General features: G+C 41.7%; 2 protein-coding genes across 3 annotated transcripts in view; both read right to left on the minus strand.

Moving 5' to 3' along the window:
- Positions 1–2135: 2135 nt before the first annotated feature.
- Positions 2136–3611, minus strand: LOC119726935 (gastrin/cholecystokinin type B receptor-like). Its single transcript, XM_038198779.1, has one exon. The coding sequence runs from the start codon at positions 3428–3430 to the stop codon at positions 2171–2173; it is 1260 nt and encodes a 419-aa protein (XP_038054707.1). The 5' UTR covers positions 3431–3611; the 3' UTR covers positions 2136–2170.
- A 3459-nt stretch (positions 3612–7070) lies between these two features.
- LOC119726730 overlaps positions 7071–27229 on the minus strand; it is a 43194-nt gene continuing 23035 nt past the window's right edge. Inside the window, exons 11-21 of one of the 2 annotated variants that reach the window (XM_038198556.1) lie at positions 26541–26799; positions 26249–26356; positions 24845–24969; positions 23751–23897; positions 20794–21160; positions 18885–19084; positions 17331–17498; positions 15476–15585; positions 11075–11337; positions 9416–9482; positions 7071–8456 (exon numbers count right to left, since the gene is read on the minus strand). In XM_038198556.1, the coding sequence (XP_038054484.1) occupies positions 7955–8456; positions 9416–9482; positions 11075–11337; positions 15476–15585; positions 17331–17498; positions 18885–19084; positions 20794–21160; positions 23751–23897; positions 24845–24969; positions 26249–26356; positions 26541–26799 (2316 nt within the window). In that variant the 3' untranslated portion in view covers positions 7071–7954. Of the gene's footprint in view, positions 8457–9415; positions 9483–11074; positions 11338–15475; positions 15586–17330; positions 17499–18884; positions 19088–20793; positions 21161–23750; positions 23898–24844; positions 24970–26248; positions 26357–26540; positions 26800–27229 lie in introns of both variants that reach the window. The other variant, XM_038198555.1, reaches the window with a different exon arrangement.

The following is a 27229-nucleotide window of genomic DNA, read 5'->3' on the forward strand; positions in this document are numbered from 1 at the left end:
TTGACAGACTCCAGAGTAGTGCTGGGCGAGTCATCTTGGGTCTTCCCCGGAGATCCCCAACAGACTCTGTTTTATCGACTCCGAGGTGGAATATTTTAGAAGAAAGGCGTACTTTTCACTTAAATACACTCGTCTACAAGAGACTTCCCTCGAAATTGCCACCACAACTATGCAACTGTTTCACTCATACCATGAATGCTCACACACATAACACTATAGGTATGGTTCTCAAGGAAACCTTGTTCCCCCATTCAGTAAATCTAAATCAGGTAAACGGAAATTTGTGGTTCGTGGAGCTTATTCATTCAACGCCCTTCCTAAACCTCTTAAATGCCCTTTGGCTGCTACTCTTGCCAGCTTTAAAAGCATACAAAAACCTGCTAATTTTTTAATGTGCTAGTGCAGTACCCATCGATAATGCGCCTGTTATAATGGGGCAAATTGCTTGACCTCTGGTTTTGGTTGCTTGCAGCTTTTTTAAAACTGCACATCATGCAGACAATATTTATGCTCAAGATTTAATATTATTCACGCAGTTTTATGCAGTGCATGGGTGCTCTTGTTTTTTTTTTCAGTGCAATTTTTTCTTTGTGTATATCTGTTTTTTGTTTGTTTTTACTGGATGGTCCGTGATTTTTTTTTTTATCTATATATATTTAAAGTGTTTTTATGTACCTACATTTTACTAGTTTAGTGTTTTCTGTAATTGTAATTTTAAATCTGGGAAACCGTGTACCACCAAGTGGTTTCCCCAGGGTAAATAAAAAATAAATACACATTAGCATACAAACGACTCCACCCAATTGCGGCATCCCGCTATATAACAATTGTACAATTCAATTTGTCTCGGGCAGTGCAACCTTATACTTTTTTGCACACTTGTGGTCAAACCTTAGGCGAGCCTTGGATGGCTTCGATGTGATCTATATCAAGTCTAAATGTCCGCATGAAATTTCAGGGGTTGAAAATACTATAGTTTAATAGCTTATCGCAAAGGTATACCCCTGCTACGACCGTCGGGAACTCGTCGAAGGAGTTGATATTTTGTCTACTCCGTGACTGTTGATTTACGCCGACAGATGGCGATCGTCTTAACATCGTCGCAGATACACTCAGGTCGCAAAAACAAATCGGCGACTGATTTGTTCCAGACAATCGTAACTCACTAGGTGCAGCTTGAGCCTGAAAAGTTAGACACCGACTCATCCGTGTCGTCGCAAGGTCGACCTAAGGGCGCATTATAAAGGTTCATAATTTTGCCAATTAAGAAACATGCATTACAAATTAGCCGCAAATTTGAGTCCTTTATTACAACTGATAATGTAGTAACCAACGGATAACGTATCACCGACCGATACTGTGTCACTAACCGATAATGTTGACTGATAGTGTAGTGAATGTTTAATATTACACTATCTGTCAATTTTGTTACGATATAGTGTAACAACAATAGACTGATAGGGTACTGCATTTTTACTACACTATCGGTCAATTTGTGTGACATTAACGGTTGGTGATACGTTACCGTTGGTCAGGTACATTATCAGTTGTACATCATTCAATGCACCCGTTTAATTTGTGGCGGTGATTGAAAAGAAAGGAAATGTTTTGGTTGCCATAACCAGCACTCAAGTACAGCATAAAGTACACAAAATGAAGTATCTTTTCCACAATAATAGTATGATTCAGGGGTAATGTGGTGCCTATCATGGATCACACAAAAAGTCTCCTGTTTGACTATCCACTGGCTCCTCTCTCACAAGAATTTGGTGTTTTTACAATAGAGCAAACTTGATTTTTCGTTGAATGAAACAAACTCGATTATTTACAAGAAAGAAAGTGTATTATGTGCATTATTTCGCCACCTTTGCTACGGCGACCGTGAGTATATATTTAAGTCTGACGTAAAAAGATGCAAAATAACATAATGTACACCGACTATTGATCTTTCTCATGTAAAAGAACATCGTATAATTATTGTGTCAAATCTAAGAAAGTCATTTATCATTTCACAGCTGAGAAGACAATCCCTTCATATCTCATCCGTGATTGAGTTTTAGTTTTACTTCATTTGAAACTTAATTTTTTGAATTTTTATGAAAATAAATTGAGTAATGTACAGGGATAGGATTCTGTCCCGAACGTTTTGGGGATAAACATATAGAATAGTTCAACACGGCTTCATCTTTCTGAGCACATCAAGACAGTCTTTTCTAAAGCGCCTATTGGCGAGTCCGTAGATGAAAGGATTGACGACATTGTTGATGTACACAAACAACGTACAGTTGTACATGACCGACAGCACGTTGGGGTGAACGTCACCGCCGTTGAGCTTGTGAAGAGAGACGGCGACAAAAAGCCAGTAGGGTAGCCAGGTGACAAGGAACACGACACTTGTGACAAAGAGCATGCGTGTGGTCTTCTGCTGGAGTTTCATCGTCGCACTGGTCGGGTTGTCTCTGGCCTGGGGATTCGGGGACCTCGGTTCGCGGTCACCCTCGTGGTTCTGCGATGCCGGTGCAAGGTTCCCCGTTGACGGGAGTGCATCGGCGAGATGTCCCCGGGCATCTGGGGGATTTGTCGAGGGTCCGGCTAATTCAGTGGCTGAGACGACAAAGACGGACCTGGGTCCCGACCGGTCAGCTGTCAGCGGTTCTTTGCTCGAGGAGGGCAGAGCTTGCGAGATGCTAACCCCCGTGACGACGGAGGCATCGTGTCGTCTGCTCTCGGCCTTAACCGTGACAGCCGTGGACCAACTAGTCCCTGGTCCATGTCGGCTAAGTACATTGACTTTGACGTGTTTCCGTATGGCTTGGTAGACTTTCCCGTAGCAAATCACGGCAGTGAACACAACGGTAAGATAGAGAAGCAACTGGAACGTCCGGGAGACTTTTTTGGCCGTCACTGAGGGGGATAGCAAGTCGATAGTAATCGGAATACACACAGCAGTGGCAGCGAGGTACGAACCGAGGTACATGAGCTTGGCCCAGCGGTGATTCAGAAGCCTTTTGCCTGATCGACAGACGCAGTCGTATCGCTCTAGAGCGATGGCACCTGTCACAACAATGGACGCAAAGACATTGACGACGTCAAAGATCCTGATTGCGGTGAACACGCTCGGGAGTTCCCGCCCAAGGAGGACATAGATGAAGAAACTCAAACTGTAGATGCGACAGACACACACCATGAGATCAATCCAAGCCAGACCCATGATCAACACGTGGGTACTGGTTTTCTGGGGCTTGGACCAGTAGACTTTCAAAATCAAGCTGTTGCCTGATATGCCGAGAATCATGACGGTGACATAGAAGATGAGTTTCAGAATGGCGTTGATGGTCATACCGACATCAGGCCCGGCCGTTAGCGGCCCGTCATCTGTCGGGTCCATGCTCGGCGCTGTCGGTGAGGCAAAGCTTGACGCGTTGTCCATACTTGCTTGATGTCTATAGGAAATGTGATAATCACATGAAGAAACCCCCAAGATATAAATGAAGAGCCGCGCTACGTTGTTGGGTAAAACGCAAAAAAAAGCGACACGAGTAGCTAGGCTTTATTCACTGCAAGTGCTGTTGGTCGTGTTTTAACACGCGATGGCACGTCGGTTGCTGTTGTAAAACAAGTACTGGCTTTGCGAAGTGCGTTGCACCACCCTGACGTCGTTAATGGACCGATCCAGTAAGCACCGCCCCATGGTGTTCTGACCAATCACAGCCATGATTTATGTCCGACGTGCGTGCGCTAAAGTCCGACATGCGTGCACGCGCGTATGATGCGCGCGGAAGGAAAATGCAGCGTAGCATTGGAGAGGAACACGTGTTTATTTGCCCACGTGCACACTGGGCGGAGCTTACTGGATCGGTCCATTACGTCGCCGTACAGTGACGAATTCGTCCAGGGTATGCGATCCTGATGATTGTAAAAAATACAAATTGACACACTCACTGTCGAGGGGTCGATAGCGCCGCATGTTTTGGGTGCGTTCGTTTAGCTCACCGGGGTTAGCCCTGTGCCGTTTGACTGCTCCGACGTCTTTCTCGGGGCATGCGGTATTCATTCCAAGAAACGGACAAATATGGCGGCCGGACGGCGGAAATCTCAAGTGGACTAAAAAAATTATAACTTTATTTGAATCCGTTATTTTATTGAGTTTATTGCAACTTTTGAGGCTATAATTCCAGCCAAACGTTTTTTAGTTGCAACTGACTGAAAAGCAGTAAATCTCAAGCTAAAACCCAATCCGAAACGGACGTTTTTGTCAGTGGCTACGGCCATGACGGCCGTTGCTACGCGGGCACGGGCGTCACGTGAGGATCGTGATGGCCAGGTTTAGCGTTTGATTAGCCAGGCTGTTGTGGCTAACCCGTCTGCCTTTACCTAAGTCGATCCGGGTGACCTACTCGAACGACATAGATAGGATCTTTGGTCAGGCCGCCTGGCGACGGCAAACGCAGGTAGGCCTACCAGGTTACTAGTGCGACGACGTACGACGGACAAACCACGCCTTGCCGGGCACTACGCGAAAATGTGCAATGTAGGCCTAGTACGTCATCGGGCAGGGCGCGACGGCGCGACGACCAGACGAAACGGAACCGTCATGTTTAATTTGTTGTGTCGAGCAGTCTTGTCACAGGACGAATTGACGCCAAATGTCGTCTTTTGAACACCATACAAGGATTCAAGTCTTTCTTCCCTCTATCTGGCATGCCATCCACCAATACACAGGCACAAAGAGAGAACTGAAAGTGCCAGAAAGTTTAACTGACACCAATTTTCCATATTCTGGGGTTGCTATCAGTGGACAAACTAACGGATTGAGAGTAGTATACAAATACACCAAACTAAAATGTCATAATTTCGTGCAAGCAAGTTGGCAGTTTTTGCACGCGCAGCAACAACATATGCGGGACATTAGCAAATCATTGCCAACAAATTTCAATTAACAAAAAAATACAAATTTTAGCTCCAAAAGGGTGCCCGATTTGTTTCATGCATAACTATTATCTGCAAGCAAATACTAAACTTTATTTTTCATGGACCCCAAATGTATGTAGGCGTACACCAATATACGTTCACGTACGTTAAAACCAATAAACAAACACTAAGTTTGCGTCATTTTTCACGGTAATACAAATCCAAATTGTAGTTTACAGTTTACATTTGCCAATATGAGAGTTAATACATTTTCTATAAGAAACAATCAACATAATATTATATATACTCACATAATAAAAGCATAGCGAATTAAGATTAACAACTGCACTGTGCCCAATACTTGCCCTACCTAATTTTGCACTGAAGAAACAAAGACTTGTACAACACTAACAACGAAATCTAAGTATTCCCTCACATTCCCCATTACATCTTCGGAGCAAGCAAAAAAAAAGTCGTAGCTACCAATCCCGCACCAATTATTCAATTACATATTTCCTTTTTGTGTAACCTACATAAACATATTTTTAAATTACAAAGCAAATTTTCATTATTTTCATTAGTTTACTGGTAATGATCCGCAGGCGTTAACATTTTGTCACCTTTAATACAGTAATGCAAAAATATACCAAAAGTCGAACAAAATTCTGTTAGGCCAAAAAAAAAAGTCTCCGGTTTCTGATATGCGCGCGCGTCGCCGTAGCCATGCGCGTCGGCAAAATGAAAAAGTTTTTTTTCAATGAAAGATGATCTCTCAAAACCGCCAAACTCACTGGTTTGACTGGAATCCTGCTGCTGCACAATTTTAACGAGTTTTTAGATTGGGTTATGGTGGAGAATAAGCTTTATGTGGCCTCTCTGGACTCCCATATATTTGCACTAAGTTTAGTCGGGCACCATTTGCAGTCATCAGCCGACATTTCAAGCAAAAAAATCAGGTAAAAAAAAAAAGAAGCCGCGTCGCCGCACAACTTTTTGGGCAAGCTCCATACCAGAAACCGGAGACTTTTTTTTGGTGGCCTTATAGTCTTTAGAAAACTGTCATAAGCATTAATGCAAATTGAATGAAACATTAATAAACAGTAGCGGTGAACGAGAAAATGAGCCACCACAGCCTTGTTATTCTTCAGTAAATCACTTTCAAAAAGCCAATTAAAACTTCTTACAAAATATTACAGTGAAGGAGATAACAATGATTATATAAAACATAAATTCTATTATAAAATGCATATAAATTGCGCTTTCCCCAAGTTAAAAGGCTCTATATAAGCACCGTATAATAGACTGCAGTGCCAACTCCACCTAAGTAATTCCTTGCTTTGCTGACCAACTAAAACAATTCCTGAAAACACACAAAACACTTTTAATCCTGTTAAGAGAAGAGATTTAAAGCTCTCAAGCTCAAGTCACTGCCTTAAAACTCTTTCAAAACTGTAAAAAAGTTGGCATTGTGGTCTTGGTTTGTACAATGTGCCCAGTTTGAAATTAATCGGATGAAAGGAAGTGTACAATTTTGGAAGCAGAATATATTTGAAATATTTTAAATATTAAAAAAAAATCATACAAAAATCAACTGATGACTTCATCGGGACGTCATTTCGGACTTTGCATACCAGTACCATTATCTAGCTACCCACCAAGTTTCATGACGATCGGACTTTCCCTTTTATGTGTTTTAAAAAATTGCAATTTTAATGACGTCACACATTTTTCAAAATTGTGTGCATATACCTATTACATGTACCTAACAAACATAATACAAACATTTTGAATTTTGCGTTCGTGAAATATGGCTTAAAGGTCCAAAAATTCAAAAATTCTTATCAAATCGCATGATGACATCATCTCAACGTCACCTCCATTTTTACCTTATAACACATACCAGTCTAGATACATACCGAGTTTCAACCCAATTAGACTAAAGGCCTACACAGCGGTGGCGGAATAGTTTTCAAACTGCGGGGCATCACTGAAAAGGGGCACTTGCTCAGAAAAAAAGGCATCTCCCATCGGTGCAGCAGTGTATCCAACATTTTTATGGGGGGGGGGGGGGGGGGGGGGCGCATCCATGTTGAAATGTCAACACTTTTTTTTCACCCAAAACTTGGCCTCCGTAAAATCAAATAGTGGGGGGGGGGGGGGGGGGGGGTTACCATCTTCCAAAATAGGGGGCGCTCTTAAAACCGATCATTATGCAAACTAAGCATTTATTTTTTCAGGGCGCATTGTAAGGGTTTAGGGGCTTGGTTTTCATATTCCTCGTTCATATCAGAACTCTCTATACCATTTTGGGAAATGGTTTATACTGAAAACAAATTATCTGAAATTTTAGGGCAAGTTCATCTCGACGGGGGAATATTTATGTCCCCAAGAGGGGCACTTGAGTAAAACTGGGGGGCAAGTGCCCCCCTGGTTCCGTTGCCACTGGACTAGCTTACAGTTCTGTAGATATAGCACTTCATATATGCACATTTGTGATAACGTCACGTGACCCATGATGATGTAATCTTTACGTCACTCGTCGGGACACAACTTTGCTATAAGGACAATGCATATATGCTTAAATTGAATGATGTATGACAAAGATAAATGGCGAAAGTGGCGTGTACTTAAATCATGTACAAAGTCTATGGGATTTTGCATGGGAAAAAAAAGAAGAAACTAAAAAAAAAATTAAGAACAAAAAAAGGTTCTTTTCGCAAATTTGCGAAAAAGCAAAAAAAAAATTGTGGTTTCTTTGATTTTAAAGAAAGTAGTACGTCCGTACGATTAGACTGGAAACAGTCAAACTTGACTCCCAGCTACACATAATATTATATCAGTCAGCACAACTACTATTTCTGCTCAGCACTGACTGCAAAATCTATTGTAAACGGGAGTATCATCAATGGCTCTAAGAAATGGGGTTTGTTTTCCCGTAGTGACAAGATTTCCATTCAGAACTCAAGAAATAGAAAATTCACAGGGACGTTAAGTGGGCTCTGACAGTTAAAATGGTGCGATATATGGAAGACTAGGGGAAAGCCTAGGATTGAGGCTGACTTGCTTCACTGAAATCGGTGGTCTTTGTGCCCTTACTGGACAGCGGGAGACCGCCTTGGGTGCCGGAGTCAAGGCCGGTACCGGACACCAATCCACGGCGGTGGGCATCCCTCTTGCATGGGAACATTTCCCTCCAGACCTGGTGCACCTCTTTCTGTCTGGCGCAGAACAGGACAAAAATCATCAGCCCCTGTAGAGAGTTGCAGATGGCGAAGAGGACCTGGAAGGCAAAGCTGGCAGCCTGGATGACCGAGAGAAGCCCGAAGACCCAGGTCAGGCCCAGGAGGACTGAGATGGCCACGGCGTTCTGGAGCCGGCGCAGCCTCTCCTGCCGCTGGCTCTTGTCCGAGGAAGTCCCGATGGTCTTGCGGGCGCAGGTCAGCTTGCGGGTCACCAGCGTAAAAATGACAAAGTTGAAGAGGAGCACCAAGCCAATTGGAAGTATCTGGCCGTAGTAAATGGCATTACCAGGCTTTAGGAAGCAGCTTAAAGGTAAAAGGTGAAGGTTAAAGGTTACCCAAGTATTGCCAAAACTTGGATATGAAAAAAGGAAGTCAATGGAAGGTTCTGGATTTGGCCATACATCCTACCCACATTTGGTTTGTTTGCATTGCTCAAAGTGCCTGTGACCACATTTTCCAATCTATGGTCACCTGACTATCTTGGTCACCTGACCAAAAGTCATGATCTAATTGGTCCTTGTGTATTGCGTGATTGACAGACAGGGAGGGTCCATTTAATATGTCTAACGTTTTGACATTTCACAGGATGTTGACCAAGCAAAATGTATGAACATGATTTTGACAGCTGATTGAATTTGTTCAGAGAACTGAACACCCATAAGTTCACACACAAATTTGGTTTTCTATAGTTTGTGTGTGTGTGTGTGTGTGTGTTGACACTGCTTTGCAATGTTCTGTTGATCTGATACACCGTGCCCTCTGGAGACATGCACACAATAGGGAGCAAAAGATTGTATACATCTCTACAGGGCAATTTCTATAGATGAATATGTCTCTACAAGGTTTTCACGAAATGTATATGGATTTTACTCAAAAACTAGGAATTTCTAAGGTATGTTGATCTGTCGCAAATGGTAGAGTTTAAGAAAAGGGATATTAAGCCTCAATTTCAGCCAAGAAAATTAATTCTGGTTAAAATCAGAGCATTTTGAAACTGTACTTGCAAACTCGAAAACTTTAGTACATGAGAACAAAGGAATGTCTCCACAAGGATACCAATTTCAGTGTGTCTATGCACTTGAATACATTTTCTTTGTCAAAGATTGGGTGATGTTGTTATTATCCAAACAAAATTATCTCAAAAACTTTTGAGCCCTCTCAATTTTTTTTAATTCATTGGGTGGTGGGTGGGTGGGTGGGGGGGGTGGGGGGGGGGGGGCTAGATTTGGCATCCAAACGGTTTCAAGTACATATATACTTACTAATTCTGGTGCTCATACTGGGTGTAATCAGCAGCTAGAATAATGACGACAATCACCAATGGAAGACCTGAAAATCACAGGTGTAAAAACAATATTGGCAAAGTAAAAAATAAAACAACTGTTACATTTTGTAACACTTAATAATAATAATGATAATAATAATAATCCATTCTTGTAAAGCGCATTCCGTCAATAAGACCCCAATGCGCTGTACAGGCATAATAACATACAGGAGTACAATTAGAGTAAATCTTATTAAATTACGCATCATACACAAAAACACGGCACATGTAAACACAAAAACCAACACAAATTGACGAGAATGATTGGCTGGAGAATGAATGTTCAAAGTCAAAGGATAAGCAGATGGGTTTTGAGTAGAGTCTTGAACAGTTCCAGTGTTTTGGCATTTCTGATATGAGTTGGAAGCCGGGTTCCAGAGTTCGGGAGCTGTAAATGACTTCACTAGCCTCATTCAAATCTGAACTACGTAAAACGTTCAGTCAGTAATAATATTTCTGCAAATAATTATTTGTGTATTATTTGCCACTGTCCTCTCTGATTATACAAATCTAGATATGTGCTGATCTACGGAGTTAACAAACTTGGTTGCCATAATAATAAGAAGATAATAAGGAGCCGGATGGGAATTTCCCCGTGTTTTCTCCCAAAAGGGTTTGCGCGGGGTTTTTGCCCCTCCCGTAATCAGCGAATATAGTTACAGCAATATTTTTTTTTCTTTTCTTGATGTTACAAGATAGATCCAAATTTTTCATGTTCAATGAATCAACTTTATAGTAAAGCATTCATACTGTACATGTAGTCATAATAGTTTTAAAATATATTGTATTTATAATATTTGCATTATTCAAATAATGTTTTATCTCACTGTATTGAATTTTATTGTATTTGTAATGTATTGTATAATTATACATGTTTGTAGTCATTATTTATTGTATGCAGGGCCCCAGTGGAAACCAGTTTTAGACTGTTTGGGCATACCCTGGGTAAAGAAATGGAATAAATAAATATGAGAATGATTGCTGGCCGTACGTTACAGTGTTCACAAAGGATAACCATAGATAACCACTTAAAGGATAACCATAGTAGGAAAAATAAGTCTTACCACGGATCTTTACTGATTAACATCCAGTACAACAAGATCACATAGTTCATTATTAAAAACAACCCCAAAAAACACAGGGACAAAGCAAGGGCGGATCCAGAACACAATTTTGGGGGGGGCCAAAAAAATTTTTGGTCCCCCCCAAAAAGTGGGTCCAATAAATTACGGCGTGGGGTTCGGGGCCCGCTAGGGCCCCGAAAATTTTTTGGATTCTAGATGCTCTGTGGTGCGATCTGAGGCAATTTCTGACCACTTCAGCCAATGTTTTTTGAGGAAAAGATGGTGGTGTACTCATTGCCTGCCTTTATTGCGATGTCACATTAAAAAAAAAAAAATTGGTTTCGTTTTGGGGGGGGCCATGGCCCCCTTTGGCCCCCCCCCCCTGGATCCGCCCTTGGGACAAAGGGACATTGACGTTGACAAAATGGGACCGCAAACGGCTTGATAGCTTAGTATGGTATTCCGTAAGTCGGAGATTCAAACCCCACTCAAGTTATTCTTTGTTGAGCTAGTAATCTAATGGCAAGTCTTACCCCAGGCTGCGATGGAGGCCACGAGCAGGAAGTGACTGATGTTGGCGTTGAGCACACGGACAAAGAGAAGGTACATATTGGTGGCTTCCACAGCCATCCAGGCAATGGACGCCAAGGTGAAGTAGTGGATCGAAACTGCCACAAAGGTGCAGCCTCCCCGGGAAGCCGTAGCCTCGATACCCACCAAGAATATTAAGTAAAGACCCAGCAGGGCAAAGCACAGGCTGATCAGGATCTGCCGGGGACGCTTAGTCCGAAGTTTCCTTGTGAGAGATTGAGAAAGGCACAATTTATCTTAGCGAGGAAGGCACCATCGGCAGCGCAACTGCAGACAAACTTCGTATTGGGCCATACCTGAAATCTCTTATCTATAGAACTACTGTCTAGGTATTCACCAATTACAACTGCATTGGAACATGCTGACAGTAGACCTAGTTCTAGCTCTGGATGCCTATAGGTTGTCCGGTCTCATTGCTAAGTTATTGTATGACATTGGAGACAATTTTCTTATTATTTATCTTGTTATGTTTCCTATTATTTTTTTTAATTCTCACCCCAACAGTGAGCACTGATGAAGCCCTTGGATCATGAGTGCAGATTTGATAGTCCAGCTTTTCAATGGGAACTTCATTTTTTAAATCTCTTCAGCCGCCCTCATGTCGACCTGCGATATGCTTGCGCCACAATGGAATCGTCGGCATCACGTAGGAAAGTCATGCTCAGGTCACAGCACTGAGCAATCGTGCAATTCTCTTGGGATAAGCAGCATCTCGACAGAAAAAAAAATTGCAACCATGCACATGTCCTCCATGACGCAACAACGATTCCAAGGCATAGACAGTCATGTGACTTCTATAACAACAATATTATGAGGATCGGCATCAGTCGGCACTCAAAAAAATCAACGGTCGCAACAATTTCAACTTTTGTGACGTGTTTCCGACAGGCAGGAATCAATCGCATTCGCGTAACAAATCAGCGTGCGGTGATGCACATAATGCGGTGATGCACATAATGCAGTAAATGAACAAAACTGCACTGTATTGATTCGCATGGTATTAACTGGAAAGGAAAGGAGTAAGGATACTTTATTTTGATAACAATCAAACGACATTCCACGGCCACACCTGTTCATTCAGCTGTTTTTGCCGTACACTGATTGGCTACACGAATGCGATTGATTCCCGCCTGTCGGGAACACGTTGCAGAAGTTGAAATTGTCATTACGTGAATCTCCCATTTGAGCTAGACCCGAGTTTGCCTATGACAAACTCGGGTCGTACCTACCGATTTCAGATTCAGCAGCTTTCAACGCGATCTCTCTTATCTGATCAAGAGTTAACGAGCCGTGAACAGGTGGTGTATGGTGCCTGTGCCTGTGAGCTTACTGACAAAAAATATCTACCAACGTCTACTAGGTTCTTGTTTATAATGTAAAGTATTTGGAAAAGTGTCAAAAGTTATTATGTGAGCAACTTTGAATCATAAAAATCGATCAAATATATCTCGAGATATCAAATAAGAAACGGTCCGACTTCAGCCATGCCAGACCAGATGTGCATGCCGTAATTGATAGGGCAATTACCACAGCTCATGGTCACTGGCCCTGGGGAAGTGGGTGCCAGGGTAAGTGTTTATCTTATAATTACTTTACTGATAACAGCTGATAAGAGTCACAGTGAAATCGGTAGGTACAGTTCAGGGGTTTTGGCAAATGGGAGTTTCACGTAATGTTCTACTCTTGCAACTATTGATTTTTTGATGATGCCGATCCTCATAATAACGTCGCCGTTACACTCAGGTCACAAAAAATCGGCGACTTGTTTGTTCCCGTCGATCGTGGTTGAGGCACAGCTTGATCCTGAAAAGTCAGTCGCCGACTGTTCTGTATCATTGCAAGGTCGACCCGAGGGCAACTTAATGCACCATTAATCGATGGGTAATAATCATAAGTAAAAGCTCAAGTTTATGGAATTGGCTAACGGAAGCGGGCGGAGCGACAGAGTTGTAACGAGTCACTGATTTTTGTGACTCGAATCGAGTCGAGTCATTTTGTGTCAAGAAGTGACTCGAGTCACAGTGTGTAGTCGGGTCGAGTTGAGTCGAGTCAAGCATTTAGCTCGAGTCAATTTGAGTCACAAATATTTGAACACTATACAACAAATAAACTCAAGAGAGAAAGTCATTTTTTATTTTTTAAATTTTACATTCGGGCTACAACATGTAGTGACACCACATTTGACTCTTAATGAAAATAAAAAGAGGGGTGCCAGCTGATCGCCATTCAACTAATGGGGACACCGATCAAACCACGTCTGTTGGGCCGTACCTGAAATCTCTTATCTATAGAACTACTGTCTAGGTATTCACCAATTACAACTGCATTGGAACATGCTGACAGTAGACCTAGTTCTAGCTCTGGATGCCTATAGGTTGTCCGGTCTCATTGCTAAAATATTGTATGACATTGGAGACAATTTTCTTATTATTTATCTTATTATGTTTCCTATTTATTTTTTTAATTCTCACCCAAACAGTGAGCACTGATGAGGCCCTTGGATCATGAGTGCAGATTTGAAGGAGGTTTTGATAGTCCAGCTTTTCAATGGGAACTTCATTTTTTAAATCTCTTAAGCCGCCCTCATGTCGACCTGCGATATGCTTGCGCCACGATGGAATTGTCAGCATCAAGCAGAAAAGTCATGCTCAGGTCACAGCACTGAGCAATCATGCAATTCTCTTGGAATATGCAGCATCTCGACAGAAAAAAAAATCGCAACCATGCCCATGTCCTCCACGACGCAACAACGATTCCAAGGCATAGACAGTCATGTGACTTCTATAACAACCATATTATGAGGATCGGCATCAGTCGGCGCTAAAAAAAAATCAACGGTCGCAAGAGTAGAACAATTTCAACTTTTGCGACGTGTTCCCGACAGGCGGGAATCAATCCCATTCGCCTAACAAATCAGCGTGCGGTGATGCACAGTGAATGAACAAAACTGCACTGTATTGATTTGCATGGTATTAACTGGAAAGGAAAGGAGTAAGGATACTTTATTTTGATAACGATTAAACGACATTCCACGGCCACACCTGTTCATTCAGCTGTTTTTGCCGTACACTGATTGGCTACACGAATGCGATTGATTCCCGCCTGTCGGGAACACGTTGCAGAAGTTGAAATTGTTCTACTCTTGCAACTATTGATTTTTTGATGATGCCGATCCTCATAATAACGTCGCAGTTACACTCAGGTCACAAAAAATCGGCGACTTGTTTGTTCCCGTCGATCGTGGTTGAGGCACAGCTTGATCCTGAAAAGTCAGTCGCCGACTGTTCTGTATCATTGCAAGGTCGACCCGAGGGCAACTTAATGCACCATTAATCGATGGGTAATAATCATAAGTAAAAGCTCAAGTTTATGGAATTGGCTAACGGAAGCGGGCGGAGCGACAGAGTTGTAACGAGTCACTGATTTTTGTGACTCGAATCGAGTCGAGTCATTTTGTGTCAAGAAGTGACTCGAGTCACAGTGTGTAGTCGGGTCGAGTTGAGTCGAGTCAAGCATTTAGCTCGAGTCAATTCGAGTCACAAATATTTGAACACTATACAACAAATAAACTCAAGAGAGAAAGTCATTTTTTATTTTTTTAAATTTTACATTCGGGCTACAACATGTAGTGACACCACATTTGACTCTTAATGAAAATAAAAAGAGGGGTGCCAGCTGATCGCCATTCAACTAATGGGGACACCGATCAAACCACGTCTGTATATGTATACATTATTCGTTTTTAACGTGACGTGAACAAAAACCGGCACCAGTGTACATGGGCGTCGCCAGGATTTTTTCTAGAGGGGGGGGCAAAATTTTTTTTTGCCAAAAAATGCTTGTATTTCTCAACACATTCTCGATTTATCAGTTTTAGAGGGGGGCAGGGACATTCTGCCCCCCCCCCCAACTCATTAAATTTACACCACTTTGTCTTCGCGCCTCTTTTTCTTTTCTTTTTGTTCTTTTTTTTTTTCTTCCTTTTTTTTTGTTTTTGTTTTGTGCTTTTCCGGGGGGGGGGGGGGGGGGCAAGTGCCCCCCCTTGCCCCCCTTGCGACGCCCATGCCGGTGTAAGCCATTGCAAATATTTTCTGCTGCAAGGTTTTGCTTTTTTTTTGGGACTCGAGTCTTATTAGCCTTCCTCGAGTCGAGTCGAGTCATTTGCTCGCAGTGATTTGAGTCGAGTTGAGTCATTTTCCCTTAGGGACTCGAGTCGAGTCGAGTCACCAAAAACTGTGCGACTCGAGTTATTACAACTCTGCTGAGCGAAGCCTTATTTGTAAAATAAAGTGGTACATCACTGCACCCCGGGACGTGAGTGATTTGTGATTGTGAGCACTTACTTGCTGTACAGATATGTGACCAGAGTGATTATCAGAGCCACCACAGATACGGCACAGCCGATCTTGCTTATGACATCCAAAAAGACGCTGTCCTGCTGCCCATGAATGTCCTAGAAGAAAAGAAAAAAAAAGGAACACCATTTCAGCTTGAGCCAAGTCAGCTTGGGCCAATATAAAACTGAACCGGGGCCCAATTTCATGGCGCTGCGGGGCCGAGCTAGCTGCTTAATAAAAAATATGGCTTTAGCCATGTCCGCACTGGACTTTTTTTTTGGAAGGTTTTACCGAGACGATGGTAAAATGAGAAATGGTCAAATGTGACCACTGTCCGCACTTGGACTTTCGACATGGGAAAATTTACCCAGACCGCTTTGGAAAAGTAACCGAGCTGTCACAGTGTCAGTATAATGACTCACCGTACACAGAAAACAAATTGCCGATCACATTTTCAGCCGCCAATACGCACAGTAATATTACACACGCCATTTGCATGCACAACATAATCGTTTACACGATATTATTTCATCTTGACACGCTAAATCTTGACGAAAAGGCCTATAATTCTGACGCATTTGTGATGCACGTCGTCGAAGCCATGCCGCTGTTCCGTGCGGCAGCAGTGCCATCAGTATTCGTTGTTTCCCATCGCATGCTTACAGAATCGAAGCTATGATGTGGGCCAGGAACCAGTGACTACGGCCTACGTACGGTACCGGACCATGATGTTCCGTGCATGACTACAGTAGCGTATCAGGACGAATTTGGATCGTAGCAAATAACATACATCGATGGAGAAAGAGAATTTCCGCAAATTAATTCTCAGAACGTGATCTCTCTTCTCTGTGTATGTATTTGTCCGTTGAAATATATATTTTAACGAGATTTTACCGCTCGGACTTGATGATACACCACAGCGTGTTTCTACAAAATGTTCGGCCACTGCACGTGCAGGGCGCTCGGGCCGGATGTACGCTTTCCTGAGCCGCTTTTACCGACTCGCACTGTCCGCACTGGACTTATCGTCTCGGGAAAAGTGACCTGGTCAGTTTTCCTGGGCGCGTGGGAAGTTTTCCTGGGCAGCAGTTGGCCAGTAAAAGTAACCGCTGGACTCAGGAAAAGTAACCAAGAGGAAAACCTCCTAGGCTGTCCGCACTGGACTTAAAATGGGAAAGTACCCATAGTCTCGGTTAGTTTGACCAAAAAAAGTCCAGTGCGGACAGGGCTCTAGGCTGTCCGCACTGGACTTAAAATGGGAAAAGTACCCATAGTCTCGGTTAGTTTGACCAAAAAAAGTCCAGTGCGGACAGGGCTTTAAGCACAAAAAACCTTGCTCAATATAATCCAGGTTGCCAAACTCCATGCGATGTACATTGCTTGTGACTGGTATTTAGCTGTTGTTTTAATACTTAGCATAACAATCGCATGGAGTTTGGGCTGGTAAACTGATTATATTAAGCAGAGTTTTTTTGTGCTTAAGCAAATTTTGTGCTTAAGCACCTCTATGAAATTGGCCCAAGTTTGCAGAAAGGATGTGCTTCCTTAAAATTGAAGGAATTTATTTCCTCCGAGCTTTTTGCCGTGCCCCAAAATTATGTCATCAAGAGCCTATCCACGAACAGCGTCAACTAGTGTCAAATGGTATCCATATCGATCTGCACTACACTGCGTCCCCCCCCCCCCCAGGTGTCATATGATGTCTAGCCTCAATCCAATTTAGAATTATTCAGCAGTCAGTAATCAGGGAAACAGTTTGTTGACTATGTTGGTGTCCATAATGATCTCTCTTCAATTTTCCAGTCACCCCAACCCTCCCTGATTCAAATTATTCTGGCAACGCCCGTGTTTCTATTCTTACCACAATAACAGCAAAGCTGGTTAGGTGGTCACACAGACATCGGATGATGCCATTGGGCAGGGATTCGCTCCTGCATCCCTTGGTGGACCAATCGCCGTAACCGTCATTCCGAGTGAGATCCCAGAACACGCACTCTGCACTGCTGACTGTCTCATTTCCACTGGTCGCCTGAAAACATTAAAGGGGTATTACGGCCTGAAATCCCCCAAAATTTCATGTTTTGGATTGTTTACTTACACTTTTTAAAAGGTCTAGTTGAAAGGAAACTAACCTACTGACTTACTGTTCCCGAAAAAAGAGGAAAAAAAAAAAAACGAGTCACTTTGGGTAAATGACTCGACTCGACTCGAGTCTCTCATCAGAAGACTCGACTCAACTCAAGCAAAGGCTAATAAGACTTGAGTCCAAAAATGAAAGTAAAACTTTGTGAAAAAAAATGTTTGCAATGACTTAACAGAGCAAAATTTATGTTCACGTCACTTTGCGAATACAGTACGGAACAGCGGCCGCTTGTTGTGTATAAACATACAACATGTCACAGACTCCCACCTCATGGTTCTGGGACGCACAAAATACTATCCAGGAACCAGATTTCATCATTGGCTTTAGGCGATTTCTTATAAAGCTCCTGGATTTGAATGTAGGCTAAATGTATGCCGTCCTTTTAAAAATTAAATATAAATACATGCTCACTTCTAAATAATCAGAAACAGTTTAGTTTTGAATAACGCACTTTGGTTTTGATGTCAGCGATCAACGAACATAAATTCTAGACTCGAAGCCAAACCAGATAGCCTGTATAAGATCGAAGTTTCACTTCTTGTTAACTGTTAGTGATACAAATGACTTTCTCTCTAGTCTTTATTTCTTATAGTGTTCCAATATTCCTGACTCGAATTGACTCAAGCTAAATATTTGACTCGGCTCGACTCGACCTTCTTGACCTAATGACTTGACTCAAGTCACTTCTTTAAAATGACTTGACTCGAGTCACTTCTTTATAATGACTTGACTCGATTCGAGTCACTTCTTTAAAATGACTTGACTCGACTTGAGTCACAAACAAACAGTGAATTGTTACAACTCTGCAGGGTTTCCTAATGGGGTAGAAAACACAATGGAACAATAGACCCCATAAGGATGTCTTTAGAAATAAATCTGCCCCATAACGGAAACCCTAAATGGAGTTTGAGATTTCAATAGGAACAAAGGAAAACAAAAGAAGGGAAACAAAGGTCTTCCCCATAAGTGTGTAAGTCTGTGTGAACAGAAGTGAGGTCAACATTTTTTATTTTAAAATAGTCACAAATTTTGCAATATTTTCACAATACTGTAAATTATAATGCCTTCTATTCTTTCAAAATACTCCTTTATTGCCCTCGATGGGATGGAGCCCAGTCAGGACACAAAATAAATGCAAAAAAAATATAGGACGTTACACACGTTACGGATAAAAAAAAAAATATGGTGCCTAGATGTGCTGTATTCTCATAAAATCTCGCAGGTTTTTGAGGTCGACTTGTACGCTCTATTCAACTTGTAGAGTTAACTTACATTTAGCAGACTGAACACGTTTGTGACGGGCATGCGCAGGTTGTCAATTTTGACGCCCTCCACAGTTGCAGCAATGACGCGGCTACCTACAGCTCGCCTCACTCCGTCCTCGGGCCTCGTCGCTTCGTTCAACGTGGGAGAACGAAACAGCCTGCTGTTCTGATACAGGAAGAAACTTATTGGAACTTGGTCACTGTCGCCTGCTTTTGTAGACAGAAAAAATGAAAAAAAGTAAAGTTGTAATTAAGGCGACTTTCACATTACTTCACAGACTTTGATAAAAATAACAAAGCTTCCACCTTCCAACTTTTGAGGCAAGACTCATCAAACAAAATCACTCCTGTTTCCCTGCCATGTTTTATACACATGAGAATTGATGAAGTGGTAGTCTTCTTTAATTTAATTCACAGTCGGTTTTTCAAGGGTTGGTACTTATGAATTTCATCTTTTGAGGCAAGGTTCACCAGCGCTCATGGATTATGGCAGCTTTTGAGTTCAATAATCCAATAAACCTCCTGCTGTCTGAACAGTCAAACAAAATCATTCCTGTTCCCCTGCCATGCCTTTAAAGGTATAGTCCATCATTTGTAATTTGTGCATTTTGTTCATTTGAAGCAACAAAAGTGCTCAAATTCTAAAGAAGGATGCTGAACAACAAACCTGACAAAGTTTCAGCTCAGCTTCAGCTGTATATTAAAAAAAAATAGCATTCTAGGATCTCGATTTCAAATTGAAAGTTGTTGAATCATGTTTTGAATTGGGCCTGAATTCAGCATCCGATACATGTTCTCACTGAGCCGATTGCAACTACGCGATGTCGTGCACTGATCCGTGACTAGTCAAATTCCAAGGGTATAACTGGTAAGTACAGCTGGCTTATCAGTTTCCTAGAGTCCAAGCATACGTGTATTGAAATAAACAGTCACAGCCGGTCAATCCTACTTTGTGTAAAACAGGGAGCCCTTAATTGTTAGAAACAGTAACTTGCATTGAGTTTGACTACTGGAATGGCTTTGTCCCTGCATACATGAACTGCATATACTGTAGAAGCATAGTTGGCACATCTGATATTGTGTGGTCTGACATAATAATAATAATGGCAATTTATAACGCGCCAGTATCCGCCATAAATGACGCTCATGGCGCAATACAAAAATTTGATCAAATCAGAAATAACAAAACAATTAAAATTTAACTTAACAGGAATATTCTGAGTGATCTGAAACAAACAGGTCTTCAGGGCCACTTTAAATTCAGAAAGCGATGAGATATTGCGAATGACGAGGGGTAGTTTGTTCCAAAGATGAGGACCCGCGTAAGAAAATGATCGATCACCCCAAGATTTGTGAGTGTGAGGGACAACCAGCAAAGAAGCATCAGAAGATCTCAATCGCCTGGATGGATTATATGGAGTTAATAGGTCTATGTTGTATTCAGGAGCTGAATCATGCAGGCAATGAAAAACAAGCAGTAACAGTTTGTACTGAATCCCGTGAGCAACAGGGAGCCAATGCAGAGACTGCATTTTGATACAAAATTTGATCTTCACTTATTGGTGTTCATCAGGCCCTGATTACTGGCAAAGGTAAAAATATAAAAATTATTATCACTTCTCTTTTATCTTCTGTATCCACTTGTCCAAATAATGTATTTCCTATTTTGTCACCATTTCAAAAAAATACAGGATCTTTTTCAAAACCAGTATCTAAAGCAATTTTGGAATTTTGAATATTCTTACATTTTATGATGTCCTCTACATAGTCCGCCAAATTTCAAGACACTACATTGTACCACTTACTGATAAGAATAATTGCACAAAGTGGAAGATATGCGAACAACTCAATTTTTTGCTGCGTGGGTATATTTGTCACTTTATCAAAACAGTCACGATTTTGGGTGTTTTTTTTACCTTCTGATATACGTTCGAGAATTTCAGCTGGAAGGAAAATCGAGGCTTCTGTTTCCATTGGCGGATCTTCTTTGGTGAACACAGAGGTCTGATTGACAGTTAGATCGTCAGTTCCCGGGTCCCCAAGGGAAGACGCAAAGCCCAGGCCATTGGACAGGGCTCGACGGGGAAGGGAGAGGGCCTGGACGGCAACGCTGCTCTGTACCTCGGTGAAGTTACCGGCCCCGCTGTTATGCAACGCTGTGACGAAGGACTCCAGGGCCAGCACGATGCGAGATGGAGAGTTGTCACGGCTTGCCTCATCCAAGGTGGTTTCGTTGTCAATTTGGAGGACGTTGTTGACTGTCCTGATAATTTGCACGGCAACCTACCGCACAAAGATACCCAGAATTTGGATTATTGGTTCAAAGCGGGAGACTGGCTGTGGCAGTAGTGAAGCAGCTCTCCTGTGAGCATCCACCATAAAACGAGGATGCAGTTGAACTCAAAGAACTATTATAATACCCAATATTTTTACAATTATTGCGAAGGTCTGATCACAACGCTAAGTTAGTTGTTAAGACACTTTTGAGCTTCATGAAATTCCCTCAGTCGGAGAATTTCAAAATGTTCCTCTCATCACAACCTCAATATTGAACCTAACTGCTCTACAACAACAAGTATCTACCTTTCATTTACTGGCAAATGCCATTATTTGTTTTCTCAAATGAGAGCACCAAGTACTGCCATGATTGAAATTGTCAGTAAAAAAGGTAGCAACCTTCTTCTGCAGCATACCTTGGCATGAGAAGGAAAACCATCACAAGCGTACCCAGGTGGGACCTGAACCCAAACCTTTCTTGCACGTGTTTTACCACTGGACCACCAACTTGCAAGAGACATCAGCTGCACTTTTTTCCAGAAATATTGTTATAAATGTTTCAAATATACAAAAAATGCCCAAAAAATGCAACAAATGGGTGCGCGTTTTTTTTTGTTTTTTTTTTTATAGATTTTCAGATTTATTGGTATTAGTAATCTTTGATGTGTCTACTACACATGTTATAAAGAAAAATTGTTGCCTGCGGTGCACTGGTCCCCATGTGATTCCATGTACATTGCAAATGCGTGGTTGGTACTTTGTCCACACCATGCTATTCTCTCTCGTTTACATGCACATCGCTTCCTCGACAGTCCCGAAAAGCTCCACAATTTTTTTAAAAACATTATTGCCAATTACAGGCATGCAACTGGGGAATTTAGAAAAAAACAAGGAAACACCAAACCATACAAGACAATGTACAGTATTTTCCAATTTGTAATGGCAATTGTGAGAAGTAAAAAAAAACGAGCAAATCAGTCGATCGGAGGAAAAGTTGCATGCCTGTTTTAAGGTCGTTTTAAGATCGTGTCTTATTTAGTTTGTTCGGCCTGTTTGTAGTAAAATTGTGATTTAGTTTGGAGCTTTTTTATCAGTGTACAAAGTGCACAAAGTGCTCCGAAAAGGCAATCATTTGAAGGCAATCATCTGTTGTGGCATCCAAAACTGATAAGCGAGCTACCGGTCCTGACAGCGAAGTTTTTTCGTGGACGAGTTTGGAGTGATCTTGAGTATCACACATTTCTGGATATTTGGGCTCGACAAGGAATAAAATCAAAATGAAATGGATTGCCTTTAAGGGACCAACCAGATAATGTTACACTGGGCTCAGTCAAAGAGAAACATCAAAATACTTGTATGTTTTAAAGGGAAATCACCTCATGTATTGTGATGCATGTTTACCCAAAAATGCTTCTCCGGTAACAAAAAAAACATGTATTTAATAAGGGAATAAATGTGTGCTCCGGAGGTTTTTATCACTCTGTTTAATACCACTTAGAGTCTGGGTGCTGATAATTACCTGAGCCGGAGGCAAGGGTAATTATCAGCACCCAGACTCTAAGAGGTATTAAACAGAGTGATAAATATCGACCGAGCACACATTTATTCCCATTCATAAATACCTTTTCGGTAAAAAAAGATCAAACAATTCGTTCAAAAAATCCTGATTTTATTCAACAAGTTCACTTCATGCTTTTTGAAACATCCCTCTAGCAAAATAATGGAATGTTCAGCTGGCGAGTAAGATGTAAACAACCCTTTTATGGAGATTGACGCGCGCGTAGCATGTTCTGCGCGACATGGACACGATGTCGCGCAGAACGCACCTGGGGTGTTGCGTTTTGAATTTAGAACTATAAAATTCTGACTCGCTGGTAGTGTTGCGCATGCCTACGTGAGGACTGTGAACGTTCAACCAATAAAACGGTAAGAGGCACTTGATTTTTAGGAGTCCACATTTAATGTGACACTGGAAATGTGTTTAAGACCAGCTAGCCATGTCTTTATCATCCGTTTAAGACCGGCCACGTGACGGGCTCTCGACCAAGAGGTATTTATGAATGAACATTCATAAATACCTAATACAGTTTAGCCATTCCTATTGGTGTAGAGCCCGTCACGTGGCTTGTCTTAAACGGATGATAAAGACATGGCTAGCTGGTCTTAAACACTTTTCCAGTGTCACATAAAATTTGGACTCCCATGAAATCCGGTGTCTTTAAACGTCATCGTTGAACGTTCATGTTCCTCACGTATGCATGCGCAATACTACCAGTGAATCAGTATTTCATAGTCCGAAATTCACACAACACCAGCCCAGGTGCGTTTTGCGCAACATCGCGCAGTGCGTGCGACGTTCACGCCAATCTCCTTATAAGGTAAGGAGTTGTAGAGGGACATTCCATATTATAGTAAAAGGGGTGTTTCATAAAACCTGAGGTAAAATTGTTGAACAAAATGGTTGGCAATTAAGGTCTAGTTTTTGACTTGCTTGGATTTTTGGACCGAAATGATGTTATAACACCTCCCAAACACACATTTATTTTCTTATTCGAATATTGAAATAATTGAATTATGCGAATTGATGCAGTCTTACCTCTGGGGAAGTGTTGTTGGCAACTGCCAGTTTTTCCAGAATTTCTGCGACAGACGTTACTGCCGCGGGACTGATGGCGCTGGCGTTGGATGTCAGAAATGCCATCTCTCTGGCTACTTCCTCAGCATTCTCAGAAGTCACTGTCATCTGTTGGGTTCAATGGGCAAATTGATGAATTTTAGGGATTTTTCTATCCAATTCCAGTCAAGTAAGCGTAGAGTTTTTAAAGTTGTTATCTGTGATGTTTGGAGTTCCACTCCCAAAGTTATATAGATTTTGTGTTTAAATTGCTATTTTTTTCATTTTTGAATGAGGCATCGGACAAAAAACATCTGCCCAGTAATGGAATATTTATTGCATACATTTTATATTTTTTTGGCACGACAATAATTCAGGCCTTTCCTTTTATGGCACAAAAACAGGGTTCGACCTTCCACTAGCCAGGTGGGCTACTGAAACAGACTCTTAATTAAGCGGCGGGCATTTTCACTAGCCCACATGTTTTTCTTTTATAGAGTGTCTCATAGACAACAATGTGCATACATGTAAAATGTGTATCCTGTGGAAATAGTGTCAGCATTTAATTAATAATTTAACCCTAAACAGTTAATAAAATTAGACACAAATGGATACACCTTTACTTTCTGAATTTCATTATTTATTTCTTCCTGTCCTTCCATCTAAGCCGTATCCCAATAATTTTTGACTCGCCAGCCGGGCTACTTAAGGAATAGTTTGACTAGCCCGCCGCTGTTTTGACTTGTATTTGGCTAGCGGGCTACCGCTAAAGTCGAACCCCGACAAAAGCAACATAAAATAAAAGTGTATTGTCAGCGGTTGAAAAACGTCTAATATAGGTAAAAAGGAACTTTTTCCATTTTAATAACATTTACGAATTTGTTAAAACCTCAAATATATTTTGAAGAGCACAGCTCTGAATCCTCCTATTTGAATATGATCGTTGACTCATCTGAGGGAGTTAGGAAGAAGGAGTGTTTCTAGTGTTAATGAGTGTTGCTCTAAACTGTGCCACTGAAATGCACGTACTAAGAATCAGCCATTTAAGGAGATTTAGAAGTAAGAGGACTGCTTACTTTTGCAAGCTCATCAAGGTTTTCTGTGACGTCTCCCGCAAAGCAATTGAGAATGACAGGCTGTTTCCACTGCGGTTGAGATGTGAAGTCACCGACGCAGTCTCTGGTGGCACGGGGCTTTCCCGCTAAAGAAAATCAGAAAATGAAAACAATTTCAGTACATTTTACACAAAAAAATTCTTCGGAGCATAGTTTTTGTTCCACTGGCCGTAAGTCATCAAAACCAAGATTCCCACAGTCAGTCCAACAATTAAAGTGCCTAAAGTTTCTTATTTAATATCAGAGCTAAAATGCAGTTTTGAAATATTTTTAATAACTAATATGAGAAAGTACACAGCCTTAGGGGCCATTCAGAATTTTCAATGTTTTAAAATTTCGACTTTTTTTCCAAATTATTTTGACCCACCCACCCACCCCTAATTTCGATTAATAAAAAACTGAACATGTACATGTACATGTACATGCACTTGCATGTACATATACTTGAACATGAACATGTATACCCCTGTACATGTGTGTCTAGTTCAGTGACGGCGTGAAGTTGTCGGTCTTCCTCTTTTGCACTGGTGACCTTCAGTTTTCTTGTGTTTTGCCAGCTGATATGCTGTTGGGAATGACAGGTTGCAGTTTTGGAAGCCACAAAGATGACCGTGGTTTTGTCGTTTTCTGGATGAGGTGGATGACATTTTCTGGATTAGGTTGTGCCTGTCACGTGAGGTAGCTGAGAAAAACATTCGCTCGTACCCCCCCCCCCCCTCCCTGTTTGCAGGGTGGGGGGTACGAGCGAAAGAAAAACATCAGGTTTGGGCAGACATCACATCACAGGCTGCGGTTCTCGTAGTCTTGGAGTCCAGTGGTTGAATAGTCCAGTTTTTATAGCGATTGGTAATCTACGCCCGCGGCGTGTTATAGAGCCGATCTAATACACCTGGTACCCTGCTGCCTCTGCAGGGCCTAACCGCTACAAACGCCCGGCGTCCAAGTCTACTGAAAAAAAAAACACCTCCCTCTCATGCCACAGTGGGTCTATATACACGTACACATGACGTACATGTACAGTACATACAGGGGACGAAGTTGGAAAAGAAACACGCATCGCGATATCGGAACGCTTGCGCGTAGTTCAGGCAAGTCAAAATATCTATCTTTCTTTTCTTTTTTTATCTTTTTCCATGGAAAGTGAATTTCGATTTTCAATTATTTAGCTTGACCCACCCACCCACAATTTGGAAAAAAGATCGAAATTTTAAAACATTGAAAATTCTGAATGGCCCCTGACTTGTTCAAACTTTTTACATTTATTTTCAGGAGTTGGTCTTTCACAGATGGTTGTAGGTTAGCCATCAAGCAAGATTCAAGTAAACCTTACTGACAAGTGACAATCAAGGAGGTTTAAGTAGCTACCTCGGGTTGTGAACCCGGGGCAGAGGTTCAGCGATTGCGCCGTCTGTCCAAGTCTGGTTTGTGGGAACGTCAGATTTCCTTCAAGGTATACCTCTTGCAGGCATGACACTGCAAGAACAACAGAACCAGATGTATAAAAAATACAAGTTTATTTACTCTAGAGATGTCATTAATACTGATGTTCAAGAATGAAGCCTGCGTGTACCCAACTAAATCATTTCCGTGTGAACAATCTACATTTGATAGGTAATACAGCTAACGTCCAAATTATTTTGTTGACGTTTATACCCACCTAAATTGACAACATTGATGGTCTCAGATTCCACCATGAACTCAGACGTTTGTAGTCTTTCCTGGATCGCTACTATCAACCGTTCCTGGAGTGCCAAATCTCCAAAAGTGCAGGGTCCCCCACAATTCCCTTCCAATCGGCGAAAGAAAACCAGAACATCAGCGATGATGCTGCCATTTCTGAACGCAAGCATTTCAAATTCAGTATTATATCGCATGCCCAGTTCCTGTTCCAGGTTTCTGGTAACAGAAGACCAAAACTGTGAAGAAGGGGGAAAAACAGAACAGAGGGTACAAAAGGTGAACATAAAAGATAGGGGGTATCAAAATGCGTTGTTCGGAAATGTAAACATATGAATCATTAGACTTTAATACAGCTACTCTCCAGTACTATTTTCAAGCAAGAAACTTAAAAAAAAAAACTCTGAGCATTTTCGTACTTCTAATTTAATATTAAAATGTGCATTTCATGATGAATCCATCAGTTCTCATCTGCCTTGCTCATATCCCTTCTTTATGAATACATGGATGTCCAACAAACTATACTGTAACATGCAAATCTGCACAAGTTTGGCTTTGTGCGGTATTGGAAATTGAGAGTCCACCTAATTAAACCGTCACAAAAATATAGCGGTATTCGTTATTATCAGGTACTTTTCTGTGTGGACTATTTGCCATCAAAATACAGTA

This window comes from Patiria miniata, unplaced genomic scaffold (genome assembly GCF_015706575.1).
Source record: "Patiria miniata isolate m_02_andy unplaced genomic scaffold, ASM1570657v1 HiC_scaffold_2, whole genome shotgun sequence".
NCBI classification, from domain to species: Eukaryota; Metazoa; Echinodermata; class Asteroidea; order Valvatida; family Asterinidae; genus Patiria; species Patiria miniata.